Genomic DNA, 18,675 nt, shown 5'->3' on the forward strand with positions numbered 1-18,675 from the left:
AGTCTTGTCAATAACAACAACGTAACCTACATCTTACCTCACTCCTGTCCTGTGACCGTTCTTCCGGTAGGCCTAACCTCAAATTACCCCAAGTTAACTAACGTTACACCTTGACTTTTAATCACTTTTCAAGGAGGGCGAACTTTGAGCATCGTGTAGGGTTGCAAAGTTCAGGAAAATAAGGGACAATTTTGGTTCTTTATAGGAAAATAAGGGACACTTAAAATATTTGGACTGTACCACATAGTGTTTGTCATTTCAGTATCTGAAGTGTTTTTTGTCTGAATTAAATGCTTGAATGAATCTCCGACACGACCACATTTGTTTTGCTTATCCTATTTAGGCAAGTTACAGTTTATTTCTAAAAGAAAAAAAAAGTGTAACGTTAGACCAATGTGTTGTTTACCTTTGTCAATCTGTTCATCTTTACAGCCCATACTAGTTTTTTAAAGGGTTAGTTCCCCCAAAAAATGAAAAGTCATTTATTACTTACCCTCATGCCGTTCCACAACCGTAAAACCTTCGTTAATCTTCAGAACACAAATTAAAATGTTTTAGTTGAAATCCGATGGCTCCGTAAGGCCTCCATATGGAGCACTTCCTCTCTCAAGATCCATAAAGGTACTAAAAACATATTTAAATCAGTTCATGTGAATACAGTGGTTCAATATTAATATTATAAAGCGACGAGAATATTTTTGGAGCGCCAAAAAAAACAAATAATGACTTATTTAGTGATAGCCGATTTCAAAACACTGCTTAATGAAGATTCGGAGCATAAATGAATCAGCGTGTCGAATCATGATTCAGATCTTGTGTCAAACTGCCAACGGCTGAAATCACGTGACTTTGGCGTTCCGAACAGCAGATTCGACACACTGATTCATCTGTGCTCCGAATCTTACTGAAGCAGTGTTTTGAAATCGGCCATCACTAAATAAGTCGTTGTTTTACTTGGGGGGCGTACCAAAAATATTCTCGTCGCTTTATAATATTAATATTGAACCACTGTACACACATGAACCGATTTAAATATGTTTTTAGTACCTTTATGTCCATTGCTCCCTATGCAGGCCTCACAGAGCTATTGGATTTCAACTTAAATATCTTAATTTGTGTTCTGAAGATTAACGAAGGTCTTACGGGTAGACAGCATGAGGGTAAGTAATAAATGACAGAATTTTCATTTTTGGGTGAACTAACCCTTTAAATTCTCTGTAATGTATGCAAATTCTATGTAGGCTAATATGCATTTTTATTCATACATGTTTGCAACAACATTTTAGTTGAAAATGTCATTTATTAGTTCTTTTTAGAATTAAATTGTACATAAATATGTTATAGTACAAATATTTGATTGTCCCTTATTTTCCTATAAAGATCCAAGATTTTCCAATGCTGAAGTTGGCAGCCCTATTTACCACTGTCCAGTGATAGATGGACAGGTGAGGTATATATTTAGACAATCGGATTTGTATCTAAGTTTTGGTTTTTTTTACCTTTGAAAAGTTGTATTATTGTTGTTGTTATTATTACATGTTTTCTTTAGGGAGGAAAGGGCCACACAAATGGAACTGACGCTTATAAACACATAATATCATATATTTATTATGTAAGCCTGAAGTTACACTTATGTGAGCTGACAGGTTTTGGTGACGTTTTATAAAGTGGTGAGTATGTTATATCTTTTAGTCTGCTGTCACCAATGGAACATGTGCATTTGATAACATTTACATTAGGGTGTTTTACATTAGCTCTAGCTTCCATTTAAATATAGTATGTTAACAAATTTGAGAAACCATGAACACAATACGGACAAATATAAAACTGTAATAGCATGCAATATTCACAAAACAATGTAGAGTGATTTTTGAAATATCTTATGACTTCATATTGCATTGTTAATTTGTTGAGCATGTCTAACATGCAGTTAGGCAACTACAATAGTCACACTGTCAGACATTAGGTGTGTGATCAGCCAACCAATCAGAGCTCAGGCATTGTAAAGCTTAAGACTTTCTTTTCACAATAATTCTGTCTTGAAAAACAAAAACATATAGCTCTTAGTCCATAAATAGCACATTCACATTGTTTTCAAATGTATAAGGAGGAGTATGAATGTGTTTTTACGAGATACAGCAGCTGGCTAAGGATGATGTTTTTTAATAGTGCTGTTATTCTATTAACTCCACCAAAACACTTAACTAAATTATTGCCATTAGATTTGCTTTATCTTACACTCAAGAGTTAGCAGCACTCTTCTTTTGCCCATGAACGCTAGCACTTGACGTAGTGAAAAGTGTTGTGTGTAAGTGGCGATTATGCAGAATGGTTGCAATCAAGGCTCATGGGAACAGTTTGGAGTAGATACTCGAATCAGACCAGAAAAAACCCAAATAAGAATGATTCTAAATGCAGTAGGATTTAAAAAAATTTTTAACGTTTCTATACTTAGTAAGAATATCGTGAAATCATGTGTGCTTAATAACAACAGAACTGAGCCGACCTTTCTTCACTTTGCTCAATTATTAGTCGTTCGGCATCTTTTGTGTGGATTTTGAAGTCAGTGCAGTGTGGTTTTGTTTTTCTCAGATATATACGAATCCTTCAAGGAGACTTTCCAAACACAGAGAGTGAGTGAAACATTAAGGATGCTGAAAAGAAAGGAGAAGATGAAAGGAACCTAATGGAGGAGTTTTCCATATTCCTGCCCAGATCAGCCTTGAACACACATCCATAAACTGAACAACCATAAAGCCTTTTATTATTAGGATAATGTCTTCCCCTTAGATCCTTTATTATTGAAATATGACTGGACTCTTCTCCTTTGTCCTATGATCAGCAGAGAGCAAATGTGTTTCTGATTACCTGAGGTGTGATTTTCTTTCTCGCCTAGTTGCATAAGCTTTTAAATTGATGCCCTTTTGTGCGGGTCCTTTTTAATCTGCCTTTGGTAAAAAATGGACATGAACTTCATTGGCCAAATGGTTTGGAAAAACAATTTGGATTTTTTATCACCCATATTAGCCATATCCAGTCTTCTGTTCTTATCAAAATGGAGCCCCTGTGTCAGCAGTAAACAGCCCCTCTGGGCAGCCCGGGCTGCTAATCTATTTCCACTGTGAAGTGTATTCAATGGCACATGAGACTCAGAGAATTGAGACGTAGGAGGCTTTTTTGGCCCCTCGGGGATGAGATTAAAGAGGAAGGAGGCTGAGAACAGGTTTGCGCTTGTCTCTACTGTTCACACTTCCATCTCTAGTTTGTTAGGGCTGTTAATGATCCAGCCACACATGCCAACAATGTCACTTCTTCACTGCAAACCTGACTGAGCCAGAAATTTTATTTTGTTTTGCGTGTTAAAAATGTCTGTCATTCAATGTTTCAAGTGGTTACATACTAGCCCTCGTCCTTTCCTCAGCTGACCAGAACATATGTTGCTCTGAGTGGGCACAGGAGACTGTAGGGCACATTACAATGACAGAAATGTTATTGAATTCACCCAGCATTATGTGCTATGGTTTTATGTTAATTGTGATTGTATACCATTAGTTTGACATCTGTTAGCGTTAGAAATGTGTTATTTTTCTCCACTAAAGGTTCATCATGAATCTCATCATGTTCAAGCGTTAAAGCTGCATTTGTCACAATGGGCCATCATTTTTTCAGACGTAAATATAGACTCTGGGGTGGGCTGCTAAATTAAGCGAGATGGACAATGAAAGGACTAAATTAAATGATTACAACAGACATCAAGGGGGTTGGGCACTTTTTCGCCGTAGTAACTGTTCCCCCTGACAACAGAGAGAGTGACAATTATATTCAGGGTCCTTCAATGCCAACCAGGTTTCTCTTGCTCACTTGCTCTATTCTCCATTGAGCACCTGGGACGGCTGGGAACGCTGCCTGCACGCGGGAAAAAGCGGGAGCTGCTGACTCCGCACAGGCAAGACTGCTATTTTCTGACTCAAACATTCTGTCTGCAATGCTACGAATAGAACATTTCATTACGTACAGATTAAGTTACATGGTCAGAAATAAACGTGGCCTTTTATCTTCCAGAAAGTTTCCAAGAATGTCTTAGGTGACACTATGATAAGTGAGGTGTAGAGAAAACTGAGAGTTGTATTTATGCACTATAAAGTGTGTACTGTGAACTTAAATGGATGGATTTCATTGAATGTTGACATTTAGTCAAAGTAATTGATGTGCTTTTGTGAGAACATCAATTTGCTTTTTAATGGGATAATTCACCCCAAAAATGAAAATCTTCATTTATTCATCTTCATGTTGATCCAAAACCTTCTGTGGAAAACAAAATAATTATTTTTTACATACAAATACAATTTTTTTTGTCCATATGTTGAAAGTCAATGGGTCCAAAACAATATTGACCTTTAATTGTTCGATGCTTGGTTAAGCAAAGTGTCACATTGCTTTTTGACCCTATGTAGCTCAGCAATATGAAGGGATAACCGATGCTGTTTGGTTGAAACTACTAGACTACAGAGTTAAAGACTTAAAAACACTCTACTGTAGATGTGAAAGTCATTCTTTATGTGTTTATTTGCAGAGGACATTTTGTCGTGGGCCTTATTAGAGCTGGTCTTGGTGGATCTGCTCCTGGTTAGGGGTACCAGGACAGTTCATCCTGTCAGCATGGGTTCTGGCTCCTCCTCCTACACTTCCAAAACTGTCTATTTGGATGTAGATGGCAAAGTGCAGAAAGTGAGTGTCTTCAATGTTTTAATGAACTAAATGTTTCAAACAAAGTTAGTTGTAGTCATGAGATTTTAGATTACTATTGGTGGCTGACCATATGGGTTTTACATTGACAATAGTGAAACCAATATAATGTTGACTGTTCATTGTTATTGAATGTACACAAAATTGCTAAAATTAAAAGAACACATATTTAGTGAAAAATGCTGAAAAAAATTGTTTATTATCCATTGACAAGACTTGAAAAGGCCAAATATGGGCCTGGCTGGTGTATTGATCTATAACTATTATCTTTGACCTGAAAAGCCTTTAAAACAAGATAATAAGCAGTTTGACATGGTACTAGTTAATCTGTCAAGAGGAGTGCTGGGAGATCAGTGTGCACAGGTTAAAAATAAAGCTGAAGTTGGCGTGTTCCGCAGGTGTGACTGACATTGCATGCTGTTGTGACACTTGACATATTGTTTTCTAATGTTTTCACCTGTTGTTTTCTAGAGAATGACTGAAGAGCTGTTAATGGTTGTGTTAAGCCCAATTTACAGAGTGTTGTTCCACATATGGAACTCACAGATGCTCAATCATACAATCATGATTGATTAATTGAAATCATTAAGATTTTTTTTTGTCACAAAATGTAGGAGGTTCAACAGTTTGTACAATATAAAAAGGGAAAATGGCAGAACATGCATGTGTCAATTTCAGCACTTCTTCATCCTGAAGCTCACACAACATCATAAGAGCTCAGAGAGACCAAGTAGACACTGAGAGTGGCATATGTTTACTGTAGTACAGGATCTGTTGGGGATCTGAGCCTGTCTACCACAGCTGCCTTTCACAATGCATTATTCTCTTAGTCATTTTATAATTTTTGTTTAATAATAGATTAATTTAAAAGAATGTATCAGTAATAAATAAACCATTAGAATATGTAACATTTTCCAGTTATTCTTAATAGTTACACAATAATTCAATGGTTTAGAGTCTGTAAAATTTCTCACGAAGGCTGCATTTATTGGATCAAAAAGCCATTACTCCAGTCTACAGTGGCACATGATCCTTAAGAAATATTTTTTGCTCAAGAAACATTATTACTTAATGCTTTGCTTTCATAGAAACCTTTATATTTTTTTTCAGGATTATTTCATTAAATATAAAGTTCAAAATATCAGCATTTATTTTAAATGGAATTTTTTGTAACATTATAAATGTCTTTACTGCCACTTTTGATCCATTTAATGTGTCCCTTTGAATAAAAATATACATTTTTCAAAATAAACCTGATGACCCCAAACTGTTAAACGATGTAAATTCAAACATATATTTTAAATCTCTCATAATTTGTATAATCCCAAAAGAACATTTCATTGCTCAGAGGTGGCTCTTGATTTGGATTTGGACTTAAGTTTTATTTTAGTATTGACTTTTATTGCAAACTGGTGTCTGCAAATTTGAGTAAAGTGTAAAGAGTAAAAGTCTATACATGGAGAGGAGATACATGTCAGATTATAAGAATGTTTTGGCAATGAAAGAACAAGAGAAGCAGAAACTTAAAGGGATAGTTCACCCAAAAATGAAAATGTGATGTTTATCTGCTTACCCCCAGCACATCCAAAATGTAGGTGACTTTGTATCTTCAGTAGAACACAAATGATGATTTTTAACTCCAACCGTTGCCGTCTGTCAGTCAAATAATGCTAGTGGATGGGAACTTCTACTATAAGATTAAATAAAACATGCACAGACAAGTACAAATTAAACCCTGCGGCTCGTGACGACACATTGAGGTCCTAAGACACGAAAAGATCGGTTTGTGTGAGAAACCGAACAGTATTTATATCATTTTTTTTTTACCTCTAAAACACCACTATGTCCAACTCGCTTAGTGAGGTCTGATCGCGCTCTGACAACGGCAGTGATGTCTAGCACTCATTTAAGTATATGCGCGAGACATCACTGCCTTTGTCAGAGCGCGATCAGACCTCACTAAACGAATGTTGAACACAGTTGGACATATCGTTTGAACAAATCGTTCCGTGTCTTAGGACATCAATGTGTCGTCACGAGCCGCAGGGTTTAATTTGTACTTGTCTGTGCATGTTTTATTTAATCTTATAGTAGAAGTTCCCATCCACTAGCATTATTTGACTGACAGACAGCAACGTATGGAGTTACAAATCATCATTTGTGTTCTACTGAAGAAACAAAGTCACCTACATCTTGGATGCGCTGGGGGTAAGCAGATAAACATCAAATTTTCATTTTTGGGTGAACTATCCCTTTAAAGGGTTAGTTCACCCAAAAATCTAATTTTTTACTCACCCTCAAGCCATCTTAGGTGTATATGACTATCTTCTTTCAGACAAACACAATCTGAGATATACTCAAAAATCTCTATCTATGCTCTTCCAATTGGTGGCGAGATTTTGAAGCCCCCAAAAATGCATCCATCCATCATAAAAATAATCCATATGGCTCCAGGGGGTTAATAAAGGCCTTCTGAAGCGAAGCAATGAGTTTTTGTAAGAAAAATACCCATATTTAAAACTTTATATACTAAAATAACTAGCTTCCAGCAGACGACTGTGTGCATATTGCGCAAGTCGACTTGTGCCGCAAGAGTAACCCCTGATGCAATGTACGATGTAGGATGTAGGAGTAGCTTAAGCTTAGACGCCTCTCACGATTTTAACAAATAGGGCTGGGCAACAAACTCAAGCTTTAAGATGGATAGATGCATTTTTTAGGCTTCAAAATCACGCCTCCCATTCACTGCCATTATAAAACTTGGAAGAGCCAGGATATTTTTTAAATGTTTTCGTCTGAAATTAGATAGACATATATACCAAGGATGGCTTGAGGGTGAGTAAATCATGGGACAATTTTCATTTTTGGGTGAACTATCCCTCTAAGCCACAGTCTCAATCTAATCTCATGCTGCCTATTGAGATGTTAAAGATATTTAATCACTGTTACTTGCTTTAAAATCCCACAACATTTTCAATAACATTTCACAATTCTTATCTCAAGATACATATTTGAGTTGCGTTGTAGTGTACGTTTTCTCATTGTTGTACAGGTATGATGACAAATACAGACATAATATTGCAAACACACCCTTATTTGTCCTTCATAGGTACTTTTCAGTCGTCACTGCAGCCCATGTGATATCAAAGAACTGCTGTGTTCCTCCTCCAACATCCCTAGGTCTGTATATCACTGATATCACCACTAATCAACACCTCCATCAATCCATTTTGCAAACCTGCAGTGGTTGAGAATGAGGTTCTCTGTAGTGGACAACATGTTCAGTGGTTAACATAATAAATCCAGCTTATTTCTCTTTTTATTTCTTCTGTCTAGGAACACTGCTATAATGATGGTAAACCCTGAAGGTGCTTTTGTGTCCATCGATCCCACAATGCCCACCAACACCCCTAAGTAAAACAACTCCTGGCCCTTGTTGTTTGTATAAGCAGTTATGTTAATTTTCAGTTTGATCTGTCAGTTAATAATCCCATTTTGTCCTTTTAGCTCCCTGTACAAAGTCATTCCTTTGTCTACCGGCCAGCTGGGAGGTAACATGCGTTATTTTTGTTGTTTTTCGCAGTGTTTGACTCTTATTTATAACCTTTAGTATCTTAGATCTACATTCACTCATAATGTTTCGAGCCAAGAGTTGTTCTGCCTTGATTTATAGCCTGTGTATTTAACTCCACAGAAAAGGAAGATATGTTTCAGAATGTGCTCTCACAGGTAGCAGAGCAGTTCAGCAGGTAACGGACATGTTTGTTTTCCCATGGGCTGGAGATGAATCTTTATCACCGTAATGTTTCTGTACTAACAGCAGGCAAATCTTTTTTGTTTTTCTCTCTACAGAGCGTTCAGGATCAACGAACTGAAAACGGAAGTGACCAACAGACTGGCTATGCTGGAGAAGAGAGTAGAACGTATGTAATGACAATGTTATGGTTTGCTTTTGTCTTATTTTTTTCTTGCTCAGACTTAAAGTTAAGTCTGGAATATACTACACAAATGTTAACATCTAAACAGGTTTTAAAACACCAAGAATCATTCACTTGCCGATATTGTAAGTGATTACAGAAAGAACTGGATGTCATACAGTAAACAACTGAGGATCACACAGGGCATTTTCACACCTGAGCTTTTTTCAAGCTGTGTTTCAAGCTGACCATTTTCAAGCTTGAGCTTTTGTTTCGGAACCTGGTGCATTTTCTCCCTTAGTTTAAAACCAAAGGGTGCCTCTTCATCTTAAAATGTTAAGTAATTGCTTTTCTATGTGCATTGCAAGAATGCAGTTCCGACAAAGCCTTGATTCCCGCTCTAACTTAATTATATATATAGTCCCTGTTTTGGAACAAAGCAAACAATCTACAGGCCTGAAAACTCCAGACTTTCAAATCATTCGGAACACAAAAAAAACTCGCACCTTGTTGCTAGGAGATGCATGAGAAATGAAAACAATGCAAAATCGAAAGCATGCCTAACCCTACTATATAGAATGCGAAAAACAGTATTGCAACAGAGTAGTATGTCCGAATACATATCATTCGAAAAACAGTATTCGAAAAAAGTACCTAGATGACCTACTACTTTCGCCAAGTTTCTGAATTATGATTCTCATAAGCTGTTTTGGCATCCCTCCATGTCCCCAACTCCACCAACATAATTTAGGCATCTTTGCTGCTTACTCAAGCCCAATGCATTTAACCTTAATAGCTTTAAGATTATATGGACAAATGAACTCGTGAAACACTATATAATTAACTCAAATATGTCAACTGTCTAAAATCTGTAGACTAGCTTATTTGGCAACTGTCGTTGACTCATCCAGACTGCAAATTGGAACAAAAAGCTAGGCAAAAGTTAGGGATTTAAACTCACCCTAGGTATTTAACTTCAATATGCATAATTATACCTCAAATTATGCAGCTTCTTGAGGTGTTGTGATATTACTTTTCTAAGCCTTCATGCTTCTGTTGAAGATCCTGGGGAGGAACCTGGGACATATCTATGGACGCAAATATCATAAAGATTTGGGGTGGGCTCTTTTAATCTAGGAATGTGAGAAACATCTGCAACTGCATAGCAATGCAAAAAACAGCTTGGCTACAAACATCTTAGCACACGCTTCTTATTATTTTGATCAACTCTACAGTGGAGGGGTTGAAGGTCGTGGAGATTGAAAAGTGCAAAAACGACCTGAAGAAACTGAGAGATGAGATGACGTCCAGAGCAGGAGGAAGGTAAGTGAAAGAAAACATATTCCAAAGAAAATCAAAGCAAGCGTGACAATCTATCCGCTTATCCATCTAGAGCCACCATCATGCGGTTCTTTTCCAAACTGGAAACATAAATGTATCTAAATGACTAATCCACCGATCTCCTTTTAGAGTGAATTGTCCATGCAAATACAATTTCTCAGACGACGGAAAGAAATTAACTCCTAGACGTGATGTCCCCAGCTACCCAAAGGTGCTTTAAAGTTTTATGACGTGCTTTGATTGAATTATGGGCCCTGCGGGAGAACATTTTGTCTCTCTCTATGTGGTATTAATCTCTATTAGTCTTGATTTCCCCAGTACACACTCTCTCAGGAGACCATTGAAGCACTGAAGAAACCAACCTTTGATGTTTGGCACTGGGAGCACAATGAAGTGAGTCTAACTTGGTGGGATATACTGTGCATTTCGAAGTGAAATGATGCATACGTGCTCTTTTTTCATAGTTTACTGTTTATTCATCAGATGCTGAGCTGCCTGGAGTACATGTACCATGACTTAGGCCTTGTGAAGGAGTTTAACATGAACCCAATTACTCTCAAACGCTGGCTGGTAAGAAAATTAGTATAATTGTATAAATGAAAGGGTGCAAAAATAGTGATTTCTACTGAATTTTCCAGTTTAACAGCTTCGCGATTCTTTTTATATGTTCTCAGCTGGGCATTCAGGAAAATTACCGCAGCAACCCTTTCCATAATTTTCGCCATTGTTTCTGCGTGAGTCAGATGATGTATGGCATGATCCACCTCTGCAACCTCCAGGTGAGAACTTTTACGTACGTAGCAATTAGTAGAGCAATTACTGTGGAACAGTAAAAGTGGAAACCTGTGTGTGTGTGTGGCCCACAGGAAAAGCTCACACTGACAGATCTGGGCATTTTAATGACTGCTGCCGTGTGTCACGACTTGGACCACCCTGGATACAACAACACGTAAGATCTTCGCTTCTGTGTAATTATGCTCTCGAGTCAGTTCTTGTAAAAAAACATACAGGTGTACTCAGGTATTTGCCTGCACGTTCATGATGACAATTTTACAGTCCTATTATATCTGTGCTGTTTATCTTAGTAAACATTCCCATGACATATGACGAGGTAATCTAGCGCTTTCACTGGCTTTTCTTATGCAGGTATCAAATCAATGCTCGCACTGAGTTGGCAGTGCGCTACAATGACATCTCGCCACTAGAGAATCACCATTGCGCTGTGGCCTTCCAGATACTTTCATTGCCGGAGTGTAACATATTTGCCAACGTGGACCCAGAGGCCTTTAAACAGATCCGACAGGTATAGCACAAAATATCAATGCCCTTTTAAGCAATCTTAAGACCCGTTCACACAGAATTCATTTTTGCATTTAAAAATGTGAGACATAGGGTAGTAAATGAAATGTAAAGAAAAAAAAAAGATCTTAAGACACCTTTTTTAAAAGAGGAACTTCTTTTAATTTGAGCTCTGTGTTTTTATAAATTTTTACTACATAATTATCATAGTCAAAAGAATTTGCAGTAATGACATTGTGATACAAAAAAGGAAATAAATAATGTTATTAGTCAAATTCATCTTTGACTTTGTTTACTTTGTGTTTTCTCTTTTTTGGCCAATGAATCTCAATCAGAATAGTGTAGGGATGTGGAAATAGAGTTTGCAACTATAACTGTACATAAGCTTTTTATTAGACAAGGGAACATCTGTTTTGATACGTTTATAGACAGAAAACAAATTATTGTTATATAGCTCAACACGTTTAGTCTTATTGTTTAAATCAAATTTTCTTGATTTTTTGCGAGTACCATGCTTTATCATGCCTCAGAGAAAAACACTATTTTGTGAAGTAGCTAACATAGCATAAACAGATGCAGCTTTATTTTTAGTAACAGTAATACAGCATTTTCTCCATCATACAATATGTTTTAAAATTAATTGCTTGCCATTTATCAACACAAGCCATCCAGCATTTAATATGATATTCTTAAATCGATCTATCTTACTGCAGTGTGCAACAAGTGTCTCACAGCAGCCGCTGAGCAAACGCACAGAGTAACCTTAATCATTTTCAACACACTCAAATGTATCTAATATGATAAACAGAGCTGTGTTACCTCAAACTCATGACCGGAAAATCGGAAGCGGCGCCGGCGACTGTGACATAATAAAAGTACTGCTGCTCGTGAGGCGTGTTGTGCAATCGCTCCAGCGGCATCGTTCAGCTCCCACAACACTCGGTCCTGCTCTGCTTCATACTACAGTAACGTTAATAATCACATCTATGAACATGATTTCTTCCCGAGTCCTATCATGTTTTTTTGAGCCCGATCACACGAAAATGCGTATCAATAGTACGAGTTTGTAATCTCGTAGAATATATACGCCAAAATGAGTTTTGGCGTGCTTATGGTACGCAGTTTTTCGCGTGCATATGATACGCACTTTATGGCGTATTATACGTACGAACCCCCCACTCCCCCACCCCCATCCTAACCAAGAGCGTATCATATACACGCCATAAAGTGCGTGTCATATGCACGCGAAAAACTGCGTACCATAAGCACGCCAAAACTCATTTTGGCGTATATATTCTACGAGATTACAAACTCGTACTATTGATACGCATTCTCATGTGATCGTTTTGGTTTTTTTTCCACCGGCTGTGAGGTGAAGACCACACATGTCCCAAGATTCCTCGCTCAAACTTGCCGTCATCAAGCTACGCCTTTGTTTTGAATAGGTGACCTCTAGCGGACGAAAAAATACATATTGCACCTTTAATAATCAATTCATAAGGAATTTATACCTGTATGATATTGTTTTGCAGTAAATATTATATTTTAAAGGAATTTCTATATGTGTGTTTATTATATGACAATGTATTGGCAGGCTATCATCACACTGATTTTGGCCACAGATATGGCCAGGCATGGCGAGATTCTGGACTCGTTCAAGCACAAAGTGGACAATTTTGACTTCACCAATGAGGAGCATGTGACTTGCGTATGTACCGTACACCCTCCCTGCCAAAAAACACATCTTAAACCAGTCTATGATGGTTTTCTTGTATTTATCTGGTCAGTTTTAGAGGGGTTTGGAGTACATTTTAGCTGTAAAGACTTTAGAGACCTGCTTGTCAAAGCTACACCAGCATAACACCAGTTTGGCAAGACTGGTAGAACTGTTTTAGTTAACTTTTTTTACCATCATAAATAGTTTTCTAAGTCCTTACGATGGTTAATTGACTTGTAGTGGTGTGTTTGAGGCGAGCACTAACCCCCTCTGGCACGTCTACGCCAGAAAACAGCACTTGCAAGTTGAGCTTCGCCGACCCGACACAATCTCGCCTCATGTTCACGTTCACGCGAGAGTGACAAAATGCTTTACGGTAATTCAAAAACAATGTATATATTAGACAATTTCGAAAATTACCCACCTCCGTAGAGATTTCTTGTACTGTATTTGCAAAACTACTGCGCTGGTGAGCGTTGTAGTCGTTGTAGTCCAGAGCTGCACTTGGAATATTTACAATAGTGTGATTTACTGAAGGAACCTGTAGGGGGAGCTTCACAAATCTTACTGAGTTCCGCTTTAAGACCAGCCTAGACCTGCTAAGACCAGTAGAAAGATGTTTTCCACCAGGGGTATAGCATGAATTTGACAAGTAAAGTTTGACAAGTAAAGTAAAGATTTGTTGTTTGTCATGTGTTCAGTTGAAGATGGTCCTTATCAAATGTTGTGACATTTCCAATGAAGTCCGGCCTACAGAGGTGGCAGAGCCGTGGGTGGACTGTCTGCTGGAGGAATACTTCATGCAGGTTTGCTGACTCTCCATCTTGTGTTGTAATTGCTCTACAGTGACAGGTGGGTTTGTTTATGCTGTCTTGTCTTTGTTCAGAGTGATAGAGAGAAATCCGAGGGGCTTCCTGTGGCACCTTTCATGGATCGAGACAAAGTCACCAAGCCCACAGCCCAGATCGGCTTCATTAAATTTGTCCTCATCCCCATGTTTGAATCTGTCATGAAGGTAGGCAAAATAAGTAATCTTTGGTGTTCATTCAAACATTAAAGTAGTAGTTCAGCCAAAAATCCAAATTCTGTCATTTACTCACCCTTATATGTTCCTCTCAGCTGTTCCCTCAGATTGAAGAGATTATGGTGCAGCCTCTCAGAGACTCGCGGGACCACTATGAGGAGCTGAAGCAAATTGATGATGCCATGACCGAGGTAAAAGCTCCTCCGCTCATAGTTATAGTTTACTGGTAATGTTTTTGAGCATAAGTCTCTTATGGCTGAATTTATTTGACCAAAAATACAGTAAGAACTGTAATATTCTGAAAGTAATTGTTTTATTTTAATGTATTTTCAAAATTCATTTATTCCTTATACTTCACTCTTCATTGTCACTTGATCCTTCAAAAATCATTTTAACATGCTGATTTGGTTCTCAAGAAACATTTCTTATCATTATTAATGTTGAAAACAGTTGTGTTGCTTAATTTTTTGTTTAATATTTTCAGGATTCTTTGAATCAATTGAAAGGTAAAAAGAAAAGCATTTATTTGAAAATATTATAACATTATAAATGTCTTTACTGGCACTTTTGATCAATTTAATGCATCCTTGCTCAAAAAAATATTAGGTTCTTAAAAAACAACAACTTTTGAACAGTAATATGTTTGTGAATGTGTGTGCACACGTGGTTGTGGGTGCATATATATATATATATATATATATATATATATATATATATATATATATATATATATATATATATATATATATATATATACTGTATATAATGTACAGTGCCTGTCAAAAGTTTGGACACATTACTGTTTTTAATGTTTTTGAAAGAAGTCTCTTATGTTCATCAAGCCTGCATGCAGAAATATTGTGAAATATTAAAATTTAAAATGTTTTTCTGTTTTAATATACTTTAAAATATAATTTAATTCTGTGATACAAAGCTTTTGTTCAGTTTTCATCAGCCTTCAGTGTCACATGATCCTTCAGAAATCATTCAGATTTATTATCTAAATTATTATTTATTATAAATCTGATTTATTATCAATGTTGGAAACATTTGTGCTGCTTAATATGTTCTATGACACTTTTTTCAGGATTCATTTCATTTATTCAAAATAGAAATCTTTTCTCACAATATAAGTCTTTACTATGGCTGTTTTTAAATCAATTTAACATATTCTTGCTGAATAAAAGTATGAATTTCTTTAAAAAAAAGAAAGAAAAAAAATATTGACCCCAAACTTTTGAACGATAGTGTATATTGTTACAAAAGATTTCTATTTTAAATAAAAGCTGTACTTTTTAAAAGTTTTTATTCATCAAAGAATCCTGAAAAAGTATCAGCAGCACAAATGTTTCCAACATTGACAATAAATCATCATATTAGAATGATTTCTGAAGGATCATATGACTGAAGACTGGAGTATTGATGCTGAAAATTGAGCTTTGCATCACAGAAATAAATTATATTTTAAAGTATATTAAAATAGAAAACCATTATTTTAAATTATAATAATTTTTCACAATATATCTATTTTTTCTGTATTTATGGTCAAATAAATCCAGCCCTGGTGAGACTTCTTTCAAAAACATTAAAAATAGAAATGTTTCCAAACTTTTGACTGGTACTGTATGTACAAATATACATGCAAATGTATGTAACTATCTGTATAGTCCCATCTTGCTAACATAAAGGTGTGGTTTTTGTTCAATGAGGCACAGAAGAAAAAAACAGAAAATATGTCATTAGGAGGGAAGAAGAAATAAGCTCTTCTGCGAGTGTAATAATACTGTGTAAGTATTTGCTACAAGTCTTTGACTTGATACATTATACACTGAGTGCAGTATTTTGTCCTTTCCATATAAAGCCATTCATTTTACTATTACGCGCTTTACTTGCATTAAACTGGTATCTTCCTAATCTGTGTTTTTGATGCTCTGGTGATGGTCTGATGTGTTTTCATGTGTAATTTCAGGAGACCCATCTGCACTGTGGACAGAGTTCCAGTGTGAGGATCTGTGAGACACTGGGCTGGTGTTGACGACCACTGAATCAAATGGGTCACCTGATCGACTCATGAAATCACGAGTCGCTTCCATTTGCCAACAGACTGCTAGGCCAGTCTGATTCTTTCTTTTTGGCATCAATCAGTTTTAAAGCCTTTTCGGCTGATATGGGCATATATTCATTACTTCAGTTTTAATCTTGTTTGTTTGGTTTTTTGTTCTATTTACAGTGTTCAACAAGAAAAAAAATGCATTTCTATTGCATGTACGTAGTATGTAGTCATCCGAACGTTTTGCGTTCCCAAAGCAATTAAGATACCAGATTACAACATGACGTATAACCATAACTAGTGCCTTTTAAAAATGTGTTTTGATGATTATAAAAGGTCAGCATGACATGATACTGTTCCTTTGTCAACTATTTCTCTCATGAGTTCCTTTTAGAACATACCAGTTCACATTTTAGGCGGTTTTGTGGTGAGCACAATACCACTTGGAAACCATAATATCAGATTTTAAGGATACCCGAGAACTCCTTTTGCAGTGTTTTGGTTCAGTTTCCAAACTAGATGTGTTATTTATTTGGATATTGAGGTTTGAAATCAATGCATTTCCACTAGAACATCCAGATAAAATATACAATTAAACGGAAAATTCTATCATAATTTACTCAATGTCATAACTACAGAACACAAAAGAAGATGTTTTGAAAAATGGGATCCAGTGTTGTTTTGGACCCTATTGACCTTTATTGTATGGAACAAAAACATCTTTCAAAATGTCTTTTTTTATGTTCTGCATAAGAAAGATTTTGAGCGACATAACATAAATTGCAGAATTTTAATTTTAAACACCAGAAGTCATACTTCTAACCACATTCAGTATTTCTAACCTGTGGCGCCTTGTTCTCACCATTTTTTTTTTTTTTTTGTTCTCTGTATCCTATTTACTCTGGTTTGCTTCTAATACTTCCTCAAAATAAGACAATAAAGTCTGTGGGAGTTCTGCCTCCTGGCTGTTCTTTAGCAGGGCTGTTCTTTTCTCCTTTTATCAACGTGGTAATAAAAACTCTTGCCAGGAGGTCACATGTGTTCGCTATTATGACAAGGTTAGGCCTGTATGCATCATTTCATTCATATGCTTCACTGTCAGTGTTTGGCATCTTCGTCTATAGATCAGCACATTTTGATGGATGGAGATCACGGCATATTTCCTTCGCTAAGGGCTGCTTAACTTGTAGAAACAGGACTGGGGTGTGAAGTTTGTGATTGCAAGCTATCAATTAAAGCAGATTTTAAGAGGTGAATGGAAAGTGGTATGTAAATAGGCTTGGTTTTGAGTCACATGACCCTAAATGTACATGTACAAATTACATAGTGCAGTTCGTCTGTCATTGTTGCTGGTGCGCAGACTGGAACATGTACGTCTGAACCTGTTTTTAAAGTCACGCTTTTTCCATCCCGACTGGAGACGCTGGATATGTTTGTGCCTTTGGCTTGTTTTCATGATAAATAGCATCATTTTATATGAATTTCTTCATCTTGTTGCCTCTATTAGATAATGAGCCTCAATTTAAGCTTTCAGTTATCCATCTGCTGGCATGTCTTGCTTTGTCTCCACTCGACTGTGACATATTGAGTTCACAGATTATCAAAGTCTGTTTCATCACCCGCTTCAGAGAAATGAAATCATTTATTTGAATCAAAACAACGCTCATTCTGCTTCCAATGCATCCAGGCACACCCTTGCTTTTAGCTACATGCAAGATATATATACACTTTGATCGCTCTCGAGTGGAAGAAGTATCCTTTACATATTCCAAAAAAGTCCCAACATTACTTTATCCTTCCCATACTAATTAAGAATCAACAAAACAGGGTTTAAAATAATTTTGAGTTGTTTTGTACCCTGAAGGCGCAGACTGACCCATTAAGATGTTTTTTTTTTTTTTTTTTAGTTCTATCATCTTCGGGTTTTGTGTGGCCTGTGCTTTACTGACTGTTCACAGGGTGGCAATATTTCTCTAAAGAGCTCTTTTGTGCTTTCCACTCAGACCACTCAAAGAAGAACAATTACATGACAAAAGAAAAATTCTCAAGAGTAGAAACTTAAAACGGTAAAAAAAAGTCACACCCAGACATATAAACGCCTGGTTTTTGGTCATATAATAAACCTACTGTGTTGGTATTGTAGAATATGGCACCATTTTCTACATTTACTATATCTTTTTTGACAGATCACTTTAATATTTTCAACATATTGTATCTTATTAAATGTAATATTGCTTGTACCATTTAATTTAGAACTGGAAATATATAGACCTAGGCTATAATTATTTTTAATTTTGTTAATTTTGCCAATGCTTCAGTTTTTAATTATGATAATATAATATCATTTGTAAAATTCATGTAATAAAAAGCAAAATAACAGAAATTAATACTTTTCTGAATATATATATATATATATATATATATATATATATATATATATATATAGAAATATTTTGTTTATATATTTATATAGAAATATTTTGTAAAAATTACAATATTTTGTAATTTTTTTAACATTATCAACACCACTTTTGATCAATTTAATGTATCCTTTTATATATATATATTATATATATATATA

The 18,675-nt window shown here is 36.1% G+C and overlaps 1 protein-coding gene across 3 annotated transcripts; it reads left to right on the forward strand.

Moving 5' to 3' along the window:
- The first annotated feature begins 4,659 nt into the window (after nt 1–4,659).
- pde9ac (phosphodiesterase 9ac) lies at nt 4,660–17,261 on the forward strand. Of its 3 annotated transcripts, none has more exons than XM_067365275.1 (20): nt 4,660–4,728; nt 7,856–7,926; nt 8,083–8,160; nt 8,254–8,297; nt 8,441–8,495; nt 8,599–8,669; nt 9,899–9,986; nt 10,134–10,215; nt 10,323–10,397; nt 10,488–10,574; nt 10,679–10,783; nt 10,871–10,953; nt 11,151–11,307; nt 12,898–13,011; nt 13,722–13,826; nt 13,907–14,035; nt 14,140–14,235; nt 14,529–14,550; nt 15,754–15,831; nt 16,014–17,261. In XM_067365275.1, coding segments are annotated over exons 1-20 (1,611 nt in total). In that variant the 3' UTR covers nt 16,016–17,261. The 3 variants fall into 3 exon arrangements, with proteins under 3 accessions (XP_067221376.1, XP_067221377.1, XP_067221378.1); XM_067365276.1 differs by having other exon boundaries at nt 15,760–15,831; XM_067365277.1 differs by lacking the exon at nt 14,529–14,550.
- The last annotated feature ends 1,414 nt before the right edge of the window (nt 17,262–18,675 follow it).

This window comes from Chanodichthys erythropterus, chromosome 17 (assembly GCF_024489055.1).
Source record: "Chanodichthys erythropterus isolate Z2021 chromosome 17, ASM2448905v1, whole genome shotgun sequence".
Taxonomy (NCBI): domain Eukaryota; kingdom Metazoa; phylum Chordata; class Actinopteri; order Cypriniformes; family Xenocyprididae; genus Chanodichthys; species Chanodichthys erythropterus.

Coding starts and splice junctions, on each gene's coding strand:
- pde9ac (XM_067365275.1), top strand. CDS start 4,660: ATGGGTTCTGGCTCCTCCTCCTACACTTCCAAAACTGTCTATTTGGAT. Junction 10,954..11,150: donor CACCCTGGATACAACAACAC/GTAAGATCTTCG, acceptor TTTCTTATGCAG/GTATCAAATCAATGCTCGCA. Junction 13,827..13,906: donor TGGAGGAATACTTCATGCAG/GTTTGCTGACTC, acceptor GTCTTTGTTCAG/AGTGATAGAGAGAAATCCGA.